Genomic DNA, 23,396 nt, shown 5'->3' on the forward strand with positions numbered 1-23,396 from the left:
TTTATAGGAACAGAACCATTCTAAAGACTTATATGATTCTTAGTATTTCTGAAAAAAAAAAAAAAAAAAAAAAAAAACGTATTAAGAACTTCTAAACATTTTCTTCCACCATTCATCGAGAAAGAAAAAAAATCCATAGGTTGACATCAAGCATTAAACTTGGTTCCATCTTGAAGGCAAATTTACCGGTGCATAGTAGACATCAAGTCCGAAGGATCAAGAGGGCTAAATAATGTTTAGGAAATCAACTAATGCTATATTTGGAAGTACCGAATCGGTGCCTTGGATTTGGGATTGAAACTTCCAAACATTTTCTTCCACCATTCATCGAGAAAGAAAAAAAAATCCATAGGTTCGAGCATTAAACTTGGTTCCATCTTGAAGGCAAATTTACTGGTGCATAGTAGACATCAAGTCCGAAGGATCAAGAGGGCTAAAAAATGTTTAGGAAATCACCTAATGTTATGTTTGGAAGTACCGAATCGGTGCCTTGGATTTAGGATTGAAGCAAGTTTAGTTTAAAATTCGTACTAAATTTTTTCTTATTCCAAATCCATAACGCCAATTCGATGCCACTAAATATATATTATTATTATTTTTTATTAAAGGGTAAACTTGGTGCCGCCAAACACAGCATAAGTCATACTATGGAAATCGAGTAAATGTACAACACCAAGCATTTTAGTTATTCAATTGCATAGCTTTTCTCCCATTACATTTTACTCACACCATCAATTCTAAATTATCTGACTGTCCAATGTCCATAATATGCACATTTCATAATGGTGACAAGAAATTTAAAATCATAAAAGTGTTGTTTAAATAATAATATATCAATGTAATTTGCTGAATTTTCTAACAAGAAAGAAGAGTTGGAAAGGATACCAAAATGGCCAGGCAGCCTAGAAAGGAAGTGTGATGCTCCAACATCAGGGAAAAGGCCTATTGATGCTTCTGGCATTGCAAAAACCTATATCCAAACATCCATAAAAACAACAAATCAATGATCATTTTATATTTGATTTTCTTGTTTGGATACAACTTTAGCAAATACATATTTTATATATAAATTATCTTCTTGAAAGGTTGTATTTTGAAATTCCTAATAGATTTATAGTATCACAAACTACTTGTATAATCTGGAATTGTTATACATATATATAAACTAAAGGAAATAATTAACAGGCGGCCTAGCGATACCAGCCCCTATTTCCCAAAGATAGATCAGGGGTTCGAGCCTCAGTGGAGGCATGTGTATGTGAGTACTAAATAAAAAATAATAAAATAATATAAAAACTAAGGAAATAGTAACAGTTCAAAATAATCATTAGAATAATTTCTAATGTTCTGGCTAATATCTTATTAATTTAGATTCTAAAAGATATAGAAAGAATATAAAGAAATAATCAATGTTTATGGTAGCATCTCCTTTCTTAGATGTTCTCACTAACATCGTTTTCAAATACTAACACAAATAAATAACACAAAGGTTGCAAAAAAGAAAACTAATTTTATCAAATAATCAAATTAATTGTCACAAGATAATAAAGTCACTAATTAAACATATGAGAGTATGTTGAGTGAAAATGAGAGATTAGTACAGCATTCTCAGTGACAATTCGAATCCTTCCATGCATGGTTAGTCCAGCACCACCTCCCATTACAATTCCATTTATGAGGGACACCTTCAGTAATATTGATATTTGGATTAAAATAGAGATTTAAGGTAAGAAAAGAAGGAAAGAAATGGAAAAATAGATAATAATATATTAGTCAGAGTATGAATAAAATTATATAAAGAGTAATATAATAATACAAAATGTGACTGTTTGAGAGTCATATACATCCAACTAAAATTATGTGAGTAAAGGATGGCATCATTATATTTAATTATATCATCATGTATCATCTCCCACTCATATAAAACTATTAGATACATCCTGACTGTCCAATTGCTTATCGTTATTTTTATGTAAATATACGTATCTCACCAAAGGTTTCTTGTATGTAGCAAGTAGATAGTCTAATGTGAGCTGTTTCCTGTAATAACTTGCGCCAAAGCTCCAGTGTCCTGACATGTGAAAGTAATTTATCACCAACATAAATAAAAAGATGTTTTCATAATATTTTCACAACCAATCTTTTTTTTCCCCCCCAAAATTAGTAGAAAAAGAACAACAATCAAGTAGTAAAAGAAAATCTAAAAAACCTGCTTTTACAAATTGAATTACTCTGACCACATCTCCACCAGCACAAAATGCTTTTCCCTTTCCCTGTAATAGAAATATTAAACAATGGATGAAAAAATGTATATTAGAAAATATTAGTTTAGAAATTTCTAAACTTTTTTTAATCTCCAGGCAAACTAAGGGGAGAGGCACTTGAACATAGGCACACTCACTCGTAGAACCGACTAAGTATAACGGATGGGTGCCTTATGATCCGACCCAAAAGCTTAAACTATTAGGTAGGACTAATACCCAACCCATATATACCCATTCACTTTTTCATTCGGATCTAATATGGGACCTTGTTACATTCTCTCCCACCCGAACACGCAATGCCCTCGTTGCGGCTCGACCACCCTGCCTACCTGAAGTGCAGACTCAGACACCCTCCAGGCTGAGTGCTTGGTGTCATGACACCGGATCAAGTAATGGTCTGGCTCTGATACCAACTATAATGGGTAGATCTTTCGCAATTCGACCCAACCAATATATATCCATTCACTTTTCCATCTGGATCCGACGTAGGACAAGTTTCCCCTTATCACACTAAGTGTAACGGGTGAGCAAAAATTTTTGGGTAAATGGGCAAGCACCCACCTGTAACAGTTGGTATTGGAGTCAAATTCAGTCCTTGATCCGGTGTCACGCCAAACGCCCAATTCGAAGGCGTCCGGGTGAGCCCACTCGGGTAAGTAGGATGGCTCAATCGCAACGAAGACGTTACAAATTCGGGTAGGGGAGAATGTTACAAGGGGTACTTATCCCACATCGGGTCTGGATGGAAAGTGAAATGGGTATAAATGGGTGGATATGTAGCACTATCCAATAGTTTAAGTTTTTGGATAAATAGGAAGTGCCTATCCGTTATACTAAGCCACTAAATAATGCCCAACTCATAAACTTTATTATACTTCAAAGTTTTTGGTCAATGGACTCTAAGATATTTATAAACAATGAAGTTTGAGATGGAATGGGGACTTACATAGGGATTGGGGACTAGATAGTCCGATTTAATTTATTTATTATTATTTTTATATAAGCAAATTGTTAGGATTTCCCAACACAAATAACACATATTCATTTGCTCCTGTAGAGATTTGTCATTCCCGTTTGAAGTTTGATAAAGACTTGGCTGCAGCCTTATATGGTCTAAATAGTGCTATTAAGAAACTCAATTTGGCCCATTTTACCTTGATCGAACTTGTTTTGATATCGAATATTACCAATTACAATATAATATGAATATGGTTAAATACCTATAGGTGGTGAATAGATTCAACTTGCCTTATTATCTGATTTTTGCCAAATAATAACTTTATCGAAATAAAATCAAATTAATTAACCTACAAACCAAAACAAAGTGCAAGTAAAGTAAAAGTAGGGTACCAGGATTTTAGTGAGGAAACTCTAATTGGACAAAATCATCCAATTACAGGGAAAAACCTCGAAGACTGTCTCGCGGTCTTAAGCGAAAAGATCCACTATGAAATATACTTTAAGCAAAGTAAAATGGACTTTGACTTAGTCTCACACCCTCTTCACTGGATCACAAAACCAATTACTAAACGTCTTTAGCTCTACGACTCTCCCGTCCAAACGTGTTTAACTTTAGGCTTATATTCCTATGATCCGTGTAGAAGGATTGCTGGTAGATCAACGAACACTCCATGAATGCCCTGACCCCTTCAAAGTGTGATCTCTTCCTCCTTTTCTTCAAACTTAAGTTGTTAAAGTTGAAAGAGCAAATTTGTTTTAACGACTAGTAGTAATAGATATTTAATTGGCACAAACTCCGACAATAAGAGAACCACATCCTAAATCACTCATGTGTTTAGTATGTGTTATGATTTCACATACACAATTGACAAATAGAATAGATAAAAGCACATATAAGCAAAACGAGATTTAGTAGTTCAGCAAATTGCCTACGTCCACGGGCGAAGAACGATTATCTTTACTTTAAAAACTTGATTACACACTCTTTCTCTTCTCACAAACTAAACTCACTCTTTATTTCTACAATTATTTCTTTCTTTCTCTCTCTATAAATCTCTCACATCCATCTCTATTTATAAAGTCGTCACACCAATTCCTTATTGGATAAGGGTTCATAATTTGCCTACTAAGGAAAACAACTTTCCAATTTGGAATAGGAAACCAATTCACGCAAAAGCGCAACCGATTTCGCTAAATTGAATTACCGTTCCAAACATTCTTCCCAAGCGCAACCAAGTCCACTAAATCGCAACAGGTTGCACTTTTCCATAATGAAATTATATTCTTGAATTTGAGCCACAACTCTAACAATTTCCACCTTAGATCAAAATTATGTCTTCACGTGCTCCTCCATAGCTCCAACTCGACTAAAAAAATCCTCAACCTTGAACCTAGCATCTTCTTCTTTCTTATTGTTCTTCATCGTACCACCATACTTATCTATTCCTAGTAAATTCTAAGTTCATATAATTAAACTTGGAATGTACTTTGCATCACCAAATCGAACTCTTCTTGCTTCTGGGATAAAGATTGGTGCTCTTGCAATTGCCAAGACTTCTTTCTTCTCTTACTGCTCTTAATCCTCCACTCTAGTAGATCTCGAAATAGTCTTTTATTTTGTCTTTGTAACTACTCCGCCTAGCATAGTATTTCCCAATAAAATATAGAGATTGTTGACCTTCCTTCCCAAAAGAGTAACATGTGATCCCCTTCTAATCTTCATCAATCCATTCTTTACTTCACACCAATAACCCTTGGAATCCAATGTTCTGACATATATCACATTCCTTCTAACACTAGAATATGGCAAGCATTCGTTAGAATTTTTACAAAACCATTCGTTGTTTTGATTTTGATTGTTCCAATTCCGATAACACAAAAGGTATTATTCCCCATAAATACCTTACCACCTATAGATTTCTATGTAGCAAACTATTCTTTATGAGGACATACATGAAAGGAACAAGCAGAATCAAGTATTCACTCCTTAGCTTCTTCCTTGTTATCAATTATTGATAATGCTCCATCACTTTCACTTCCTTCTTTCATAACTTGTGCCATAACAACATTAACAGATACACTCTCCTTTCTTTCTGGACAATACCACTTAATATGCCCATTTCTCCCACACTTGTAGCACCTTTTCTCTAACAATGGCACAAGGTTTCTTGAAGCTCCAAATATCTTCTTCTCTTGAGCAAAATAAACTTGGGCTTGAGCATCACGACTCTCTTAATCATTCAACTTTCATTAGAAAACAAAAAACTCTTAACTTGTTCCACCGGATGGTATCTCTCCCATAAATGCTTATGGGTAGAGGCGTACCGTTGTTAACAAAATAATTGTTTTGTCCTTATCACTTAACTTAACATCAACATTAGATAAATTAAAAATAATTTTGTTGAACTGAGTAAGATGTTCTTACAGGCTTACTCCTTCTTTTCTCCTAAAGTAATACAACTCGTGCTTTAATACTAACTAGTGGTGAGATTCTTTCCCATATACAGATTCTCTAACTTCTTCCAAATGTCCACTGCTAAATCTTCTTTTATCACATCATAAACAATATCATCCGCCAATGTTAATCAAATCGCACTCATTACCTTCAAGTTGATCTTCCACCAATCTGCATCTTCCATCTTTTCCAGTTTCTTACCCAAAGCCTCTCCTAGACCATATTGAATTAATAAATCCCGCATCCAAACTTGTTAAAAACTAAAGTTAATTACTTCTTCCATCAAACTTCTAGACCACGTACTTTCCATACGTAATAGTTGCCGCCATGGCTCAGATACCAGTTGTTATGATTTCACACAAACAATTGGCAAATAGAACAGATAAAAGCACACATAAGCAAAACGAGATTTAGTGGTTCGACAAATTGCCTACGTCCACGGGCAAAGACTTACTATCTTTACTTCAAAAACTTGATTACACATTTTCTCTTCTCACAAACTCAACTCACTTTTTCTTTCTACAATTATTTATCTCTCACACCTATCTGTATTTATAGAGTATTCACACCAATTCCTTGTTGGACAAGGGTTCACAATTTGCCTACTAAAGAATTTCCATATTAATCCTGTTGAACAACTTTTCAATTTGGAATAGGGAACCAATTCATGCACAAGTGCAACCGTTTAGCGCAACCAATTTCGCTAAAATGAATTACCATTCCAAACATTCTACCGAAGTGTAACCGGTTGTGCCTTTTCATAATGGACTTCTCTACCTAAATGTGATCCACAACCCTAATAGTATGTGTATTCTCAATGTAAAAAATAAATAATCTCTGAAAACCTCTTAATAGCTCTCTAGGGTTTTGGAAACTTAATCACAAAAGACGTAATGATTTTTGAGATCATAAAGAATATTTATATGTGTTTAGAGAGACCTAGTAACCCTTAGAAAACTTAGTAGTTTTGTGCAAAAGTTTCTCTCTAAAACCAAACCAAAAAGGAATTCAAATTTGACTAAAAAGAACTTTTCTTTTTAGTTTGAACAAGTGCAACCGGATATGTTGGAGCCACTCCATGTTCACCGGATATGAGGACTTCAGTAACAACTATGTAACTGTTTTTGGTTCCTTAAGCCTTGTTGGCCTTTGGGCCAAGCCTGGGCCCTTTTGGTTGTTTAGCTCTTGGCTAACTATCCTTTGGGCTGTGTATGGACATCTGTTAATATTTATAAATTGACTTGAATTTAAAATATACAAAAAAAAAAAAAAAAAAAAAAAAATGTGCAACCGGTTCTGTTTTATAACGTGGTTTTTTTTTTCTTTTTTTTTAAGGGCTACCTTTCAACCTACGTAAAGTGTTACCAATTGTGTTTGAAACACTTGCGGTTGAAATACACGTGTTTTCTACTTAAAAACTCATAGCTCTCAATTTAACACAAAATATACTATGTGCAATTAGTGTCCTCACTACCATACCTCTCTAAGTGATGTTCACATTGGTTTGGAGTAGGCTTGCACGTGCAGTTTTACTTTTGATATTAAAATTTAAAAATAAATTAAAAATTATAACTCGATCCGACACATTTTAATACCAAAGTGTATACTTCACATCTTTCATTTATCATCATAACCTTCTTTGTAAATATTTTCACTTTATGTTAAATGAAAACAATGATATATGTTACTATTCGTAATAAGTGTACGTCCTTTCTGACCTTTAAAATTACAATTCTGACACTCGGATCGCTCTCATACGCTTTCAGAGTCTTTTCCATCTGAGAGATCTGCAAATGAAAAAGGTTCTATTACATATCATTGTCATTGCATATGCATATTTCATTAGCTATTAGAAATATATATATATATATATGCACACACACATATATATATACCATGGCTACATAATAGAAGGATGATGAGACGTTTGCATTACAAAACAAGCTTGAGAAAATCTTTAATCAAGTAGAGAAACTCTTGTTTAAGTGCTTACATATTCAATTAAATGTGTTAAAATTTTAAGTGAATATTATTACTTCTTGACTATTCAAAGTAAAACGTACAAGAGTTCAAGTCTCCATATATAAGTAAAAGTAAGTGTGTGAGTTTCTTCTCAAGCTTTAAAAAAATAAATAAAAAAAAATAAAAAAAATCAATTTATGATATTTGATAAAAGTAAAAATTAAGTAGAGAAAATTTTAAGAACTTTAATTTTAAGTGTTAATTATAAACAGAGAATCTGTTTGAATCTGAAGCATTTAATATTCGGTGCTAGTTATAACTGAAGTCTCATTCACTTATAATTTTAAGTGAATCTTAATTCATATATATATATATATATATATATATATATATAATTAATTGCAATTTTAAAAGAAACTTAACTGATAAGTACTTAATTTATTTAGAATTGAGTGCTAAATTGAATTATTAAACAATACCTTATAATTGCTTTAGAAAATTTCGGCATTTAAAATTTTAGTTTTATCAAACACCACCTATTTTCAATATGCCAATAGAAATAAAATATGAAAGCATAAAGAGAATAATATATTAATTGAAGGATTCGAATTCTCTCCGGTGCCCTAAAAACAGCAGAGACCAACCTGCCAGCAGGCTATGTGTTTTCTCACTTTAATCTGAAACCTTTTGTTATCACAAGATAAGGACTTGGGTCAAATTTACAGCAAGTTCAAGTCAATAATCATGTGTTTGCACCCTCACGGTGGTTAGATAAACCGTCTCGTTGGGTTGCATCTAGGACCACAGATCTCTCACCGGCTGAAATCGGTTTGACTTTTGGCTTGATTTTTATTATGGACGTAAGCTTTGCGCTGAATCGTGTAAATCTTTTGTATTTTGTGTGGTGCATGTTTACTGTTGTATTAATTTCTTAATTTATTCTTGTTTCACGATATTTGTCGTACATATTTTAAATGAGTTAAAAAAAATTTCACAATTTATCTTTTTCTCTTAATATTGTTTTTCATGTGCGTGTGATTAATATAGTAAATGGATAATAAAATGCACCAATTCATACATTATTTATATAAGTAGGAAAACAATAACATGATCACATATAGAGATTAACATACCATTCTTCTTTAAATAATAATAATAATAATAATAATGATAACATACCATTCCATAGGTGAGACAATTTAGTTTCTCTGGTCTATTTAGTGCAACCTTCAAAACACATGAGTTTGCTTCAAAAAGTACCTGTCACGCAATAAATTGCTAATAAATACGTAACATGGATTCAATCATGTGCTACAATTAATTTTCAAGTTTTTTGTTTCGAGTCTAGTTGCCAAGAAACAGTATTGTTAGCGTTGAGGAAGATAAAAATTTAAAATTTAGGCTTTTATTTGTTGGAAATCAACGTCATCGTCACTTCGGAATTCACATCGTTGGCAGGTAAAGTCTTTAAAGCTTTTTGGGATTCAAGTTTCACTGAAAGTGAAGCCTGATTTAAATGATGCACATAATTTGCAGGCAATTACGTGCATTTGGAATTCACAAATCATCGAGAGTCCGAAGTGACTAACGAGTTAGGTTAATTCTTCGTTATATATATATATATATATATATATATATATGTATGTATAATTTAGTATTTTCTCAAATAGAGAATATATATATTCCATTCTTAGATACATATGTGGAGAATACATGAAGCTAAGAATTTGGGACTATAGCAATTATGAAAGAATTTGGGACCAGAGAATATATACTAGCCATCTAATTAGCATACCAAATTTTTCTTTTTCTTTTTATATAAAAATAAATATAAAAAAATGCACTAGTGTTTTAAAATATTTAATAAATTCTGTAGAGGTGGGACACACAAGCTATACAACGTCTTGTTTCTACAATTTATTTATCATGCAGTGTGATACTTTCCCCATATTTTTTGTATCTCTTTCTAGCTTCAAACTATATAATTTTCAGTATATAAATCTACGATGATGGAAATAATAGAGAAAAATAAATAAATAAAAAGATAAATAAGTCATGATACAATTTTTAAATGATTAAATAAATTTATCGACAAATGAAAAGAAAAAGAAATTAAGTAGTACCTGGTTAAGGTCTCCATTTGGGTCGTCAAACGAGTTGTAGGAAGCCATGAAAGCTGAGAGCCTTGAGAAAATAAGAGGGTTTGGTTTTATTGAACTAAATGTACAGGGAGACAGAAACCTATATGTACATATATGTCTGTGTATGTTTAGATATATATACAAGGTAGGTATAGAAATTATTAGATGGTTTGTAGCTTTGGTCCGGAGCCAATCACGGTGTAAGCAAATTTGTCAGAAATGTGAAAATTTTATTCAAACTTTTACGTAAATATTAAGCGTTGATTGGCTGAGATCATGTAGTAATTTCTCATCATAGAGAGTTTATTAGATGGTTTGTAGCATTGGTCCGGGACCAATCACTACGTAAGCAAATTTGTCAGAAATGTGAAAATTTTATTCAGATTTTTGCTTAGATATTAAGTATTGATTAGCCGAGATCATGTAGTAATTTCTTATTATAGAGAATTTATTAGATGATTTGTAGCATTGGTCCAGGACGAATCACCACGTAAGCAAATTTGTCAGAAATGTGAAAATTTCATTTAGATTTCTACTTAGATATAAAGTGTTGACCGGTTAAGACTATGTAGTAATTTTTCCTCATAGATAGTTTATTTCATAACTCGTGCAACATCATATAAAGTGTTAACCAATTATATTTTGTTACATTAATAAAAATATTTTATTTTAATAAATTTTATCATTACATATTAATATTTAATAAATTACAACTCACAAACTGACGTAATTAATTTTTTTTCCTTTTGACGTCTCTCTATTAATTTTTCTTTTAATTTTTTTTATCTTTTTCTTTTTCTGGTACAGTTTGTCTTTTTCTTTTTCTAGTACAGTTTGTTTTATGGCGCTTTTATTGAAAGTGCAGAGTTACATACACATAGAAACCTAAATGATATATATATATACAATGGTGCGACTGTTCAATTGTGCATGTAGGTATAGAATGGAATTATTAAATGGTCTGTTACTATTGTCGCGGATCAATCACTACTTCAACAAATGTGTCAAAAATATGTAAATTTTATTTAGTGGCGTGGCAAAATTTATTATGTAGCACGAACACAAATACAATACGATACAAATATATTAACACGTTAAATTTTTAAAAAGTAAGACGTAGGTACGATGTGGAGTCGTGAGCACAGCTGCTTATAAATATAAATTTTTATTTTTATATATTTATCCAGTAATAGTATTATAAAACTTTAATTAATTTATATTTATATACTAAGAGTTGCTATGAAATGAATAAAAAAATGAAATTATTTTATTATTGTAATGATTTTTATATAACATACATAATTATTTCACTACTTTGTCACTAAAGTATTTATACTAATTTTAAGATTACTCGATAGACTTGTATTAGAAATGTCCAAAAAGTTTTTGAGAAGTGTCAGAGAAGTGTCCGTAAAGTGTCGGTGAAATGTCCAAAATAATAAAATTAATTTTTATTTACGGACATATATATGAAATGTCCGACACATATTCGAGGAGTATTCGATAGTGTCAAAATTTGACATGAATACGACTCTTTTGTAGAAGTTTTCGTGCATTTTAGTTTCTCAGCCTTTTTGAGTTTCTTCATTATTTGGTATTTTTTTATGTTTTATTTATTTTTTTTCAAGTACAGTTTGTTTTGTGCCGCATTTATTGAAAAGTACAGAATTAAATATACATAGAAACCTATTATGTACAATTGTACATATAGGTCTGTGTGTTCATTGTATTCTGCTAAGGATGCCACCAAGGTAGATATATTATTAAATGGTCTTGGGGCAGGCCAATCACCACTTGACACCTAACACATGTATTAAATTATGTGTAAATTTTATTCCCCTTTTGCTTAGATGTTAAGTGATGATGGGTGGAGAACAATAATTCAGGGATTATATAATTTTTAGAGTATATTTTTTAACTTTTTAATTAAATTAAATAAATAAAGTGGATGTGTGAATAGGTGTATGTGTTGTCAATTAAGGAAAAAAAAATATGAACATCAAGAAAATGAATGAAGATGATATATATATATCAATATTAATGCACTGACTGAGGGTCATTTGATGCTTTTCCCATTTTGTTTAAGGAAGTTGTTGCCCGTCAAGCAATGCAGCTGGTACGTACAGCATGTGAAAGGAAATCTTAATTAAAAGCGTTGGCAGTCGACTTACATTTATTTCTTCAACTACCCCCGTAATAACACATTAATACTGCTGAATGTGACCACCACCTAGTTTGTCCTTTGAAATTTTGTAAAATCTTTTACATGTGTGTGTGTATATATATATATATATATATATGTGCACGCGGGAGCGACTGGAGCCTTAAGTGAGTTAGGCGGTTGTCTAAGGCCTCCGTTAATAAGAAAGCCTCATTATTTTTTATTTCTTTATATATTATAACTTTCTTAAAATAATTAAGTTAATTATTAAATATCAACAAATAGATTGACAGTGACCTATAAGATTTCTATTGTGTATTATCTTTTTCTTTCTTTTTTTCCAAGCGCCCAAAATTTTTTCCTTATATATTATAAGCTACCTAAAAATTTTATTTTCTTCTATCATTAAACCTCATTCAATAGAGAAATTTAACATTAGTCCCAAAATATTTCTATATTTATATTATTATTATTTTTTTTTATCTCTCTCTCATCCTTATCTCATGAGTATATTACTCATCGTTATCATTACACCAACCATAAATATTATCCATTGAGGTGGGAGTTGTGAAACTTACTATATTTTTTTAAGACACCTATTAACTTTTATTTTTTTATTATTATTATTTTTTTTCTTCACGTATTTTTTCTCCTCTACATACTTTTTCTCCTCTCATTATAATTTTTTATTTTTATTTTTATCTTCTCCACTCCTACAATTTACAACCTCACTCCGTCACAAGACTTTGAATGAACTTTTATTCTATTAAAGAATTTTTTTGGAGTATTAGACCAAATTCCTTGAAATCGGTTTCTATTGTTCTATAACTTCAATTAATTTATAGTTTTATTAAATTTTGTTATTATAAAATTATTTATTTTGTTTGTGAGTAGTCATTATTTTTATTTATATTGTTGAATATGACTTTTATGACTTCTAGAAAGTCGGTAGTAGTCAATTAACTAACAATAGAATTAGATATTGAAAAAAATTTAGTACTATGCTTAAAAATCACAAACCAAATAATAAGCATATTATTAGCATGAACATATAGGTAGACTCTATTAAAAGACCATTTTATTTTTTTTCGTCAAAAGCCTCAAATTATATTGAGCCGCCCTGTGCGTGTGTAACAAGGAGAACGCTAAACATAATTGTGACTAAACATAATTCCCCGATATAGTCGGAATTATGTTTAGCATCTGCTATAAGAGTGGAGTATTGTACATATTTACCACTAATGGCAAATATTCTCTTCATGGATGCTCATGTATAACGTCCAAAAAAATTATTTTTTAAATCAAATAATTCCTTCAAAGCATGATTCCTATTTGAATTCGTAAAAATCTGTAACCCAAACACATAATCGAATCAATATATCTAATAATTTGCTATATATATATATATTTATATGTAAATGCACATATTGTATAACTTGTGATTTTTCTTTGATTGATGATGCGCAAGAGGTTTCATAGATGAGCGTCTGGTTTGATCGAATGAAGCAATCTTCCTTGTATGAAACTGTTAGTTAATTGGATATTCATTAGTTTGGAGTGCATATTTGAAGAAATAAAAAATAAAATAAAAACAGTCATATTTGAGTGGGTTTTTCTAAAAAGTTTGTGTGAAGGAATTATTTATTTAATAAAAGATAATTAGGTATTTTGAAATATTAGTTTGGAGGGTAGTTTGGACTTGAACAATAGTTTTCTATGTAATTATTTTAGTTAATTGAACTAAAGTATGAAAATAAACTTTTAAAATAAATCACTTTGTTATTTTGGAATCCTAATTCTACCTAAATGTTATTTTTCCGAAAAGATTTGATTTCAGGACTTTCTAAAAACTTGGCATGTTTGGAGTCTGATAAAAGTCGGAGATACGATCAGATTCCAATCTCTAACATACCTCGGCATGTACTCGTGTAAGGGCATGTTGGAAATAAGTGGCCTAAATACACACGCAAAACTAAATAATGTTTAAGAGAAGTGAATGGAGGAACACTAGGAAATATTTTATTCCCCGTGTTTCAAATGGATAGAATACATGACCATTAGTAGCCTTAACTCTCATGTTTCACACTAACACTAACAAAAATTTACAAACCAAATAGAAAGACTCATAACTTCCAAAAAAAAACATTAAAAATAATAATCAAGTTTAATTTTTAACGCAGTTGCCTCAATAGTTTAGTGGATTAGTGCCTCACGTGAATTTTAAAGTGCATAAACTCTTTAACTTGTGAAATTTTACAAACTTGAGGGACTTGGTGAAAATATCTGCAACTTGGTTTTGTCACTTCATGAACTTGAGTTTCACTTCCTTCTTGGTTATGCATAATTGGCTAAAGTACTTACTGATTTGTTGTCCACAAAAATCTCCCTCAACTCTTCTTGCGACATGTGTAATTCCTTCAACAAATTCCTCAACGGGATTGCTTGACAAACACATGAAGTGGCTACACATATTCCACTACACAAGTTGACAAGGTGATAATCACTTGTTTCTTTGAACACCCTTTGAAAGCCGTATTTCCCATGAAGAAAATATAATCGAAAGCACTTTTTCTATCAGTCAAATCTCCAACCCAATCACTATTACAATAACCACTTGAAATTGTTAGAAAATGAATAGAACAACCAAAAATTGAAATGTACATTTAATGTAACGAAGAATTCTCTTAGTTGCCTTAAAATGAATCATAGTGAGTTTTTTCATAAATCAACTAACAACCCAACCGCGAAGAGTATGTCCGGCCTTGTGCAAGTTAAGTATCTCAAACTTCCAACAAGACTTAAAAAAAATGTTAGATCTACTATCTCTCCATCTTCATCTCTTGACAACTTGATTCAAACTTCAATGGTTGTATTCACTAATTTACAATCTTCCATCTTGAATTTATTGAGAATTTCCTTAACATAGCCTTCTTGGGAATGATATTACATCCTTCATTTGCTTGACCTCAAATTCAAGATAATAAGACATGATTCCAATATCTGTCATCTCAAACTCATGAGCTATAACATTCTTGAAATCTTCAAACATTCTTGGATTGCTACTTGTAAAGATCAAATCATCCACATACAAGCAAACAAAAAATACATCCCCATTCTCACTAACTTTGGTGTAAAGAACATGTTTTTATGGACACTTTGAAAAATTGCTGTCTAAAAAATATTTATCAATCTGTTTATCCTTATTGCTTGCTTCAAGTCACATAAAGCCTTTTTCAACTTTAAAACTGTCTTCTTGCCCTTTCACAACATAGCCCAGGTTGTTGAACATACACATCTTCTCCGATAAAACCATTCAAAAAAATCAATTTCACATCCATTTGGTGATTCTCCAATTGTTTTTTACCACCAAATTTATTATCAATCTAATAGTTTCGAACGAGCTACGGGTGCAAATATCTCAACATAATCAATGCCAAACATTTGGTTGTATGCATGTACCCAGATGGATAGATGAAATCAAGTGTGATTCTTACCTTTTAAACTCATAATTGAGAAAATTACATCTTTTCCCTTTGAAGTTCATCTTTAGATTGTTTTGCCCTTTGTAAAAGATCTTTGGACTGTCTTGCCATTTGTAGAAGATCATTGGATTATTTTGCCTACATCTCAGATCTTTTTGCCCTTTTGGTGTAGACTTCTTCAAGAAGTTTTGTCTTCATACTCAATTCACCTAACTAATTTATTTCTATTTCACTCACTAATCATATAATCATTAAATTATATTGAGTGAGTTTTGTACTACGAAATTTGCTTATCACATTAATAGAATTACAAAAATCCTACATCACTTGACCATGTAAAAAGACTTATTTGATAAAATAATATATTTAATAAATAAACTTATTTTTTATCAAAACCACTGGGGCACCTAGATTTTCCGTGATCAAATTAATCAAGTCAAAATAAAACAACACCGATGTAACTCTTGAGAGTATGTTCCCAATCTATTAATTAATAGATACCCAAAGTACCGGTCATTAGTTCCTATGGACCTCGCTAAATAAATCAAAGCAACTACTAATTAATACAAGAGTCGGTACCTTTCTTAACTTGAGAGTCATTCACCATGACAGCGATGTGGAGTGAGTTATTACGACGACTCTCACAACTCTAGCTCCACATCGTAGATCCAGTTCATTTTTTCATTTAAAAAGAATTCATTCTTTATTAATGATAGTGAACCATTTCTAATAGGGTAAATTACACTCAGACCCCCTGAGGTTAGGTTATTTTTCAGCTAGATGGAGATTTTGGTTTTAGATTTCACTTATATTTGAATTAATGGTTTAACATTTCACTTACACCCCAAATGTCAATTTTTGGTAGGAACATGGTACTTATGAGGTGTTAAATGACTATGTTACCCTTTGACCTCCCATTGACTATTTTTCTGACCAAACTATCCCCATCATACAACTTCCTCTTCTTCCTCCTCATACCCTCATCATACCCAATTCACGTCCAAAGATCTCCTCCCCGTCATTGTCTTCTTCCACTGTGGCAGATTTACCTACCTTAGTGCCGAAACCAAGGCAAATGACGCCATCTGTCGCAGCAAGGTCTCTGTTGTTGTTGTCTCTATCAACTACCACCTCACCATGACAAATTTGATGACCATACACATCCACACAAAAAGGAGACAAGCCGGCAAAATCTTTGGCAATTGTTCAATTAATTAAACAATTAATTAATCTGCCAGAGATATAAAAATATGTTATTACCCTAATTTCCACAACAAACAATCAAAACCTAAAAAGAATGGACATGGGTGTTCCAATGATTGATCTTCAAGATTTTCCGTCACAATCCCAGAAACTAATAGAAGCATGTGAAAAATGGGGATGTTTCAGGATCATCAATCACCACATACCCATCACTTTGATGTTGGAGATGAAGGCGGACGTCAGATCTCTGCTCGACCTTCCACCGAAAATCAAACGCTGGAACACTGACACTACCGCGGCAGTGGCTACGTAGCGCCTACCAAGATCAATCCTCTCTAGGAGGGCTGATGCAACCCGAGCATGTGCACAAAATAATGCACAACACTTTGGTTTTGGAAATGGTATCAAACGGGCATCATACTTTAAATTTATATAAAAGCCGTTTAACATTTATACAGTCAAGTATGAAGTGAGAATGGATCGTTCCTAAGGGATTAAACACGTGTTGGGATAAAACTTGATTTTAGTGCTAATGAGATTGCACAAGACAGAGAGAAAGAGAGAGTTTGAGAGAAAAAGAGTTTGGTGAAGTGATTAAGTTAGAGTTCAATTGAAAGCATGGAAATGGAAATGACAATGTAAGTAAATTAAACTAAGAATCAAAGAGATAGGAAGAGAGTCTTAGGGTTAGGATTCACCACTAAGCTCATGCAATTAACCTTATGTTTCCAATTAATGGGGAAATCATTAGTTTAATCATAAATGTGGCCACGTTATCATCACAAATCATAATTGTAAGCATAAATTGTCAACATCAAGAATGAATTATCTACCTAATGACAATTAAACTAAAGTGTAGAACCCATTCAAGACTACGTCATAACCCACCATACACATTCACAAATATATCAAATAAGAGCACAAATCAATTAAAAGGATAATACTAATTGTAATTAGAAGCACGGATTAACATAATCAAGTACGAATTGCCTACTTTACTACAATTAACTAATGACAAGTAAACTAATTTGTATAACAACACATTAAGATTAAGCCTTTATCCATCAAATTAATTGACAATTGTATCAAATAAGTATCATGCTATGGCCATCACTAAATACAATTACAAAAAGTATCTAGTGTAGAATATAATTCTAAAGTAATCACACATAGACATGCAAATTACATATAGAATTAATGAAAGAATTAATTTTTAATCATCTGATAAAGAATAAAATCCCTAATTAATCATATATAGACATACAATCAACTTAGAGATTTCAATGGAAGAATTCATCAATATAAGCCCTAATTTGTCAAATCAAGCATGTATATATAAATAAATCACAAGGCCATATATTTAATTACAACATAATAATTTCCCAATAAAAGAAATACAAAGGTTTAGCTTACATGAACTTAAGATTCATCCAAGCCCTAAATGAAGAACTAGCTCATGGAGGAGAGGATCATGGTGTCAACAAGCTCCATCTCCATCTTTTGGCCCTTCATCTCTGAGTTTTTTCAAAAACCTAGCCCGTTCTTCTTCTATTATCCTCTTTCGCCTTTTTCCAGAGAGAGCGATATAATTTACAGAATATAAAACTTAATAATAATAAATAATGAAAACTAACTTTAAATAAAGGTCCTGTTTTCCCTTTAATACAAAACTTAATAAAGCCTATATGGTACAAAAATAAGCCAAAAAGACCAAATCCAATAGCCATCAAAACAGGTTAAACCCGTAACTTAAATTGCTGCCAGTAAGCCTGGCGTGTGGACGCAGTGCAATGTAGACTTGTATCCGGACGCCAAAAGCTGACACAATGCAGTGTCTATTACATTTTTCTACTTCCTTCTGAATTTGTCCTGATGTGTTCTGAAACTTTCTGCTTGTCTCCAAAAATGCGATAATGGACCGATTTAAACCCGTTTGAACTTTATTGCCCTGAAATACACATAAACATAAATTAAGACTAAAACATGAAAATAAGATAGATGCAAAGACTGAAATACCCTAACTTAGGTGCTGAAATGTGCAACATTTAAGCACTTACCAAGGGCTTGGGTCTTCATGACATAGGCTCCACTGAAGCTGTCCAAGCTGAAAACATGTATGGTGGTGAAGAAGTCGATAAAGCAGAGGGCTTCGGTGCCGGTGATGGTGAGGAACCAGGGCCGAAGTCGGAGATCTTGAGGTTTCGTCCCCGGCAACAGCTTGTTCAAGTACCGGCGAGGCGTCAATCATCGACACGAGGCACAGTGCAACGCTGATCTACGAATTCTGTTCCTGTTTTGCCTCTTCACGCCGCTGCCGCTATTTTCTGTATATATATATATATATACTGAGGGTGTTTTTGTCATTTATGATTATATATATTTTGTATTAAAAAATTTGAGGGTAAAATAGTCAATTCATGTGTAAGAGGCTAAAAAGTAAATTAGGATGTAAGTGAAAGTTAAAACCAAAATCTTCTTCTAGCTAAATATGACCTAACCTCAGGGGTCTGTGTAATTTACCCTTTATAATAACACAAAATTCTGTCATATGACACGCCCTCGTATATATATAAATTACTTCTGTAATCAAGTGGACACCTCGATTTAAATACCAAATGACGAATACACATCATTCACTAATTGAATATAAAGTATCACATTAAACCACAATTTGAAAAAGGAGTTATTAACTAATGTTTTGATTATTAGTTATAATAAAGTTATCAAGAGCTCCTTTTTGAAATTGAATTAGTCTATCTATTTCTTCTCTTCTTTTTAATTATTTTATATTCAGATTCATACTTTCTAGTAGACATAAAAATGGTCACACATCACCAACATAATATACAATTTTGCTTAATAAGACTACAAATTAATTTAAGGTAAAGATCGAACAATAGAACCTGATTTAGAAAAATCCGATCCAATGCACCAAAAATTTCTTTAAATAAAAGTGCTCAAAATCTTTCATAGTAACGGAAATTTTACCAATTCCAACAACACTTAAATATATATTCAATAATTACATGTGGTGTAATTATAATGATATAGGAAAATAACAAATATGGAATGAAGAGGAGAGAGAGATAGAGAAAAGAAAATTAGATTTTAGTACCAAACATAAACAAAACTGCTTTAGAGTGACCACAAAAATAAAATTTAAATAAAAAAATTAGTGACCAATTACACATTTAATTTCTAATGAGTGACCATTTACTATTTTATTATGTATAATTAGACAAATTTACCTTTTTGTTCTTTTTGGTCTACTACAAGTAGCTCAAGTTTGTGAAAGACTTGAGAAAACTAAGTTCACCGCCTCTGGTTGTAATATTAGCAAATAGATTAACAAGTCTTTGAAGTAGTTTTAAGTGGCCTACGTTTTAAGGAATTGTTGCAGTGAATTAATTAATTGTATTTTTCGTCCTAATGAAATGATCATATAGAAGAATTGGACATATTTAGGGCCGTTTGCACTGAGTTTATCATATGCAAGGTTGAGAATAAAACCGACCGAGTGTATCGCCCAAGATATGACTTGAAGCTTAGGGCCTGTTCGGAAGGCCAAAACGATATTGGTTTTGTGGTTTTGGTTTCGGTTTTGGGCTCCTATCTCGTTTGGTGTAGGCTGATTTGGTTTTGAATAGTGTAAAAAACAATACCAAATTTGGGCCAAAACCAATAGCAAGAATTTGGTGATATTGGGGTCCGTTTGGATGGTGATAACGTTATATGTTATGGTTTGGTATGATATGAAAACAGCCGTTTTGGTATTGGTATGTTTTAGTATAAATCGGATCCATGTTTGGTAACGATTATTTCGTTTTTGATAATTGTATATCAGAAACATGATAACGCGTTTGGTATTATCATGCGTTTTAAGGAATCCGAAAACAAAACACGTTTGGGAAGTTAGTTTTGTTATCAAAAATTCTGAATCAATAACAGAATACCTGTTTGGTAAAGACTGTTTTGTTTTTGTTTTGAAAAATTATATATATGAATACAATTGTAAGTTTATATGTAAATAGTCCATTTTTTTTTATGATTTGAGATAATTTGTTAAAATTTTAAAAAAATAAAAATAAAAATATTCTGCATTAGAGTTAGGAAATTTTTTTTTTGAATAAATTTACATGTATAGTGGCAACCAAACTACAAACCTTAAACTTTGTAATAATGAATAAATCTGCATAAACATGATTAATGGCAACCAAATTACAAATCTAACTTTGTAATAATCTTTCAATGAGAGCAGATCTTTGCACTCCATTTATCTTTTTCTTTTGGCTTGCATTCCATTTAACTTTGTTTTGTTTCATATATATATATATATATATATATATATATATATATATATATATATATATATTATATAAATTCATGATGAATGTGTGAGAGAGAGAGATCCTTGTAGTTAAAACTAACAATAAACAAAGCCAAAACGTTGATCTTCTTGAATTGGTCAGAGTTGAGATTTGGTAGACATTGAAGCTTGTGAATAGTTTTACTTCACTTAGATTAGTTTAAAATTTTGTAGTGGAGGTCCTTCAAATTGGTAATATTTTTTTGTTTAGTCATGAAACCATTTCCCCTTTTCTTGAGTATTTATTTTGATAACCGACTTGTGAATATTTCATACAATATCCAACCATAAGCAGAATTGATAAATATGAATAAAGATTAAAAGCAAGCAATCAAGGAAGATCCCTCTCTTATAAGACTGAACAACATTCACATATATACTTCCACATATAGTTTTGCTTTGTACATCACAATCTTAAGAACTTGAGTGTTGCACCATTCACATATATACTTCCACATATAAGGAGCTAGGCATTCCTTAAAAATAGTATGTGTGTACACACACACTTCATTACATAAAATGTACACACAATTGGAGATCACTAATATTCATTCCATAAAATGTACACCCACTTCTTTATACTTGCTTAGGCCTCCATTTGATTAACTTAGAGATCACTAGCTTCCTGGATTTGCAGCAACTAGAGAATGCTTCCTATCAATCCCACTGGTGCCACTACCTACAACTTAATGCCATGTCCTTCAATGTAGTAGCAAAAAATGAATTTGAATGTAAAACAAGACATTACCTATAATAGCAAAATATAAAGCAGAGTTAAATTCAATTTTTTTATTTTATTTTTAAAAAATCCGGCATGATTTTCCCTTAAAAATGGACATTTCCAAAATTTCAAAACGCAATAAACACAAGGGACACCGCCCACAAAATTAATTCAACAAGGGACACTGCCCACAAAATTCATTTAACAAGCGACACCGCCCACAAAATTATTTCAACAAGGGACACCGCCCACAAAATTCAATTAACAAGGGACACCGTCCACAAATTTCCTTTTCCAGCAAGATATATCTAACCTTCTTTCAGGCTAAGCTGCAAATTTGGAGTGTAAATGACCTCATGCAAAATAAAACACATGAACAATATTAGAAAAAAATAAAATAACATATGGTAGGAATGAAATAATTAGAAGTAGTAAACAAGATATATCTAACATTTTTTCAGGCTAAGCTGCAAATTTGGAGTGTAAATGACCTCATGCAAAACAAAACACATAAACAATATTAGATAAAAACAAAATAACACACGGTAGGAATGAAATAATTAGAAGTAGTAAACAAGATATATCTAACATTTTTTCAGGTTAAGCTGCAAATTTGGAGTGTAAATGACCTCATGCAAAACAAAACACATGAACAACATTAGATAAAAACAAAATAACACACAGTAGGAATGAAATAATTAGAAGTAGTAAACAAGATATATCTACCCTTTTTTCAAGCTTAGTTGTAAATTTAAAGTGTAAATGACCTCATGCAAAACAAAACACATGAACAACATTAGATAAAAACAAAATAACACGGTAGGAATGAAATAATTAGAAGTAGTAAACAAGATATATCTAACCTTTTTTCAGGCTTAGTTGTAAATTTAAAGTGTAAATAACCTCATGCAAAACCAAACACATGAACAACATTAGAGAAAAACAAAATAACACACGGTAGGAATGAAATAATTAGAAGTAGTAAACAAGATATATCTAACCTTTTTTCAGACTAAGTTGCAAATTTAGAGTGTAAATGACCTCAGTAGCAAATTTTACAAATGCTCTACCCAAAATGACAGAGAAGAGAACACAACAGCAACTAATACGCAGTTCAAAATATACCATTTAAGTATATATTACATACCAAATGAAACACAGGAAATTAACTAAATACGTATTACATGTCATATATTACAAAAGATGGAAGTTTATCTAACTTCATCTTTCAATAACAACGATAATGAGCAACAAGAGGACAATCACAATAAACATGATTGTGATAGCAAGACATCCACAACCTAGGAAGAGCATGTAAAAAAAGTCTACATTGTTCATTTTGAATCATTGCAATGACTCTGTCCAAGTCAGATTGAACCTGTTTTTCAACTTGTGCATCTTGATGCAACTCATCCACCCACATAAATGCATTCATATGTGACTATAAGAAATATAAATTATACAATTAGGAAACAGTAACAGAAATAACGCCTAAAAGTTTAAAACCATACCTCCTGAGTTGGACACCGATAAAATTGTCGACCATCATTTTTTGGAGTTCGAGCCCTATACAGATGTATAGGACCTCTACCACGTGCACATTGTGGTCGTTCACCTTCAAGCCTATACATAAGTGCGCCTACAAGTACTAAAGCATTTAATATTTGATGTCCTAATATGA

General features: G+C 31.8%; 1 protein-coding gene across 2 annotated transcripts in view; it reads right to left on the reverse strand.

The window, feature by feature from the left end:
- LOC132295188 (probable 3-hydroxyisobutyryl-CoA hydrolase 3) overlaps positions 1-9,869 on the reverse strand; it is a 28,398-nt gene extending 18,529 nt beyond the window's left edge. The window contains exons 1-7 of one of the 2 annotated variants that reach the window (XM_059793352.1): positions 9,765-9,869; positions 8,821-8,901; positions 7,398-7,466; positions 2,210-2,273; positions 1,992-2,071; positions 1,602-1,685; positions 886-970 (exon numbers count right to left, since the gene is read on the reverse strand). In XM_059793352.1, coding sequence (XP_059649335.1) covers positions 886-970; positions 1,602-1,685; positions 1,992-2,071; positions 2,210-2,273; positions 7,398-7,466; positions 8,821-8,901; positions 9,765-9,812 — 511 coding nt within the window. In that variant the 5' untranslated portion in view covers positions 9,813-9,869. The remainder of the gene's footprint in view (positions 1-885; positions 971-1,601; positions 1,686-1,991; positions 2,072-2,209; positions 2,274-7,397; positions 7,467-8,820; positions 8,902-9,764) is intronic. The other variant, XM_059793353.1, reaches the window with a different exon arrangement.
- Between the last annotated feature and the right edge of the window lie 13,527 nt (positions 9,870-23,396).

The sequence above is a fragment of the Cornus florida genome, unplaced genomic scaffold (genome assembly GCF_030987335.1).
Source record: "Cornus florida cultivar Cherokee Brave unplaced genomic scaffold, ASM3098733v1 CherokeeBrave_3.0.0_Hap2_Chr02, whole genome shotgun sequence".
NCBI classification, from domain to species: Eukaryota; Viridiplantae; Streptophyta; class Magnoliopsida; order Cornales; family Cornaceae; genus Cornus; species Cornus florida.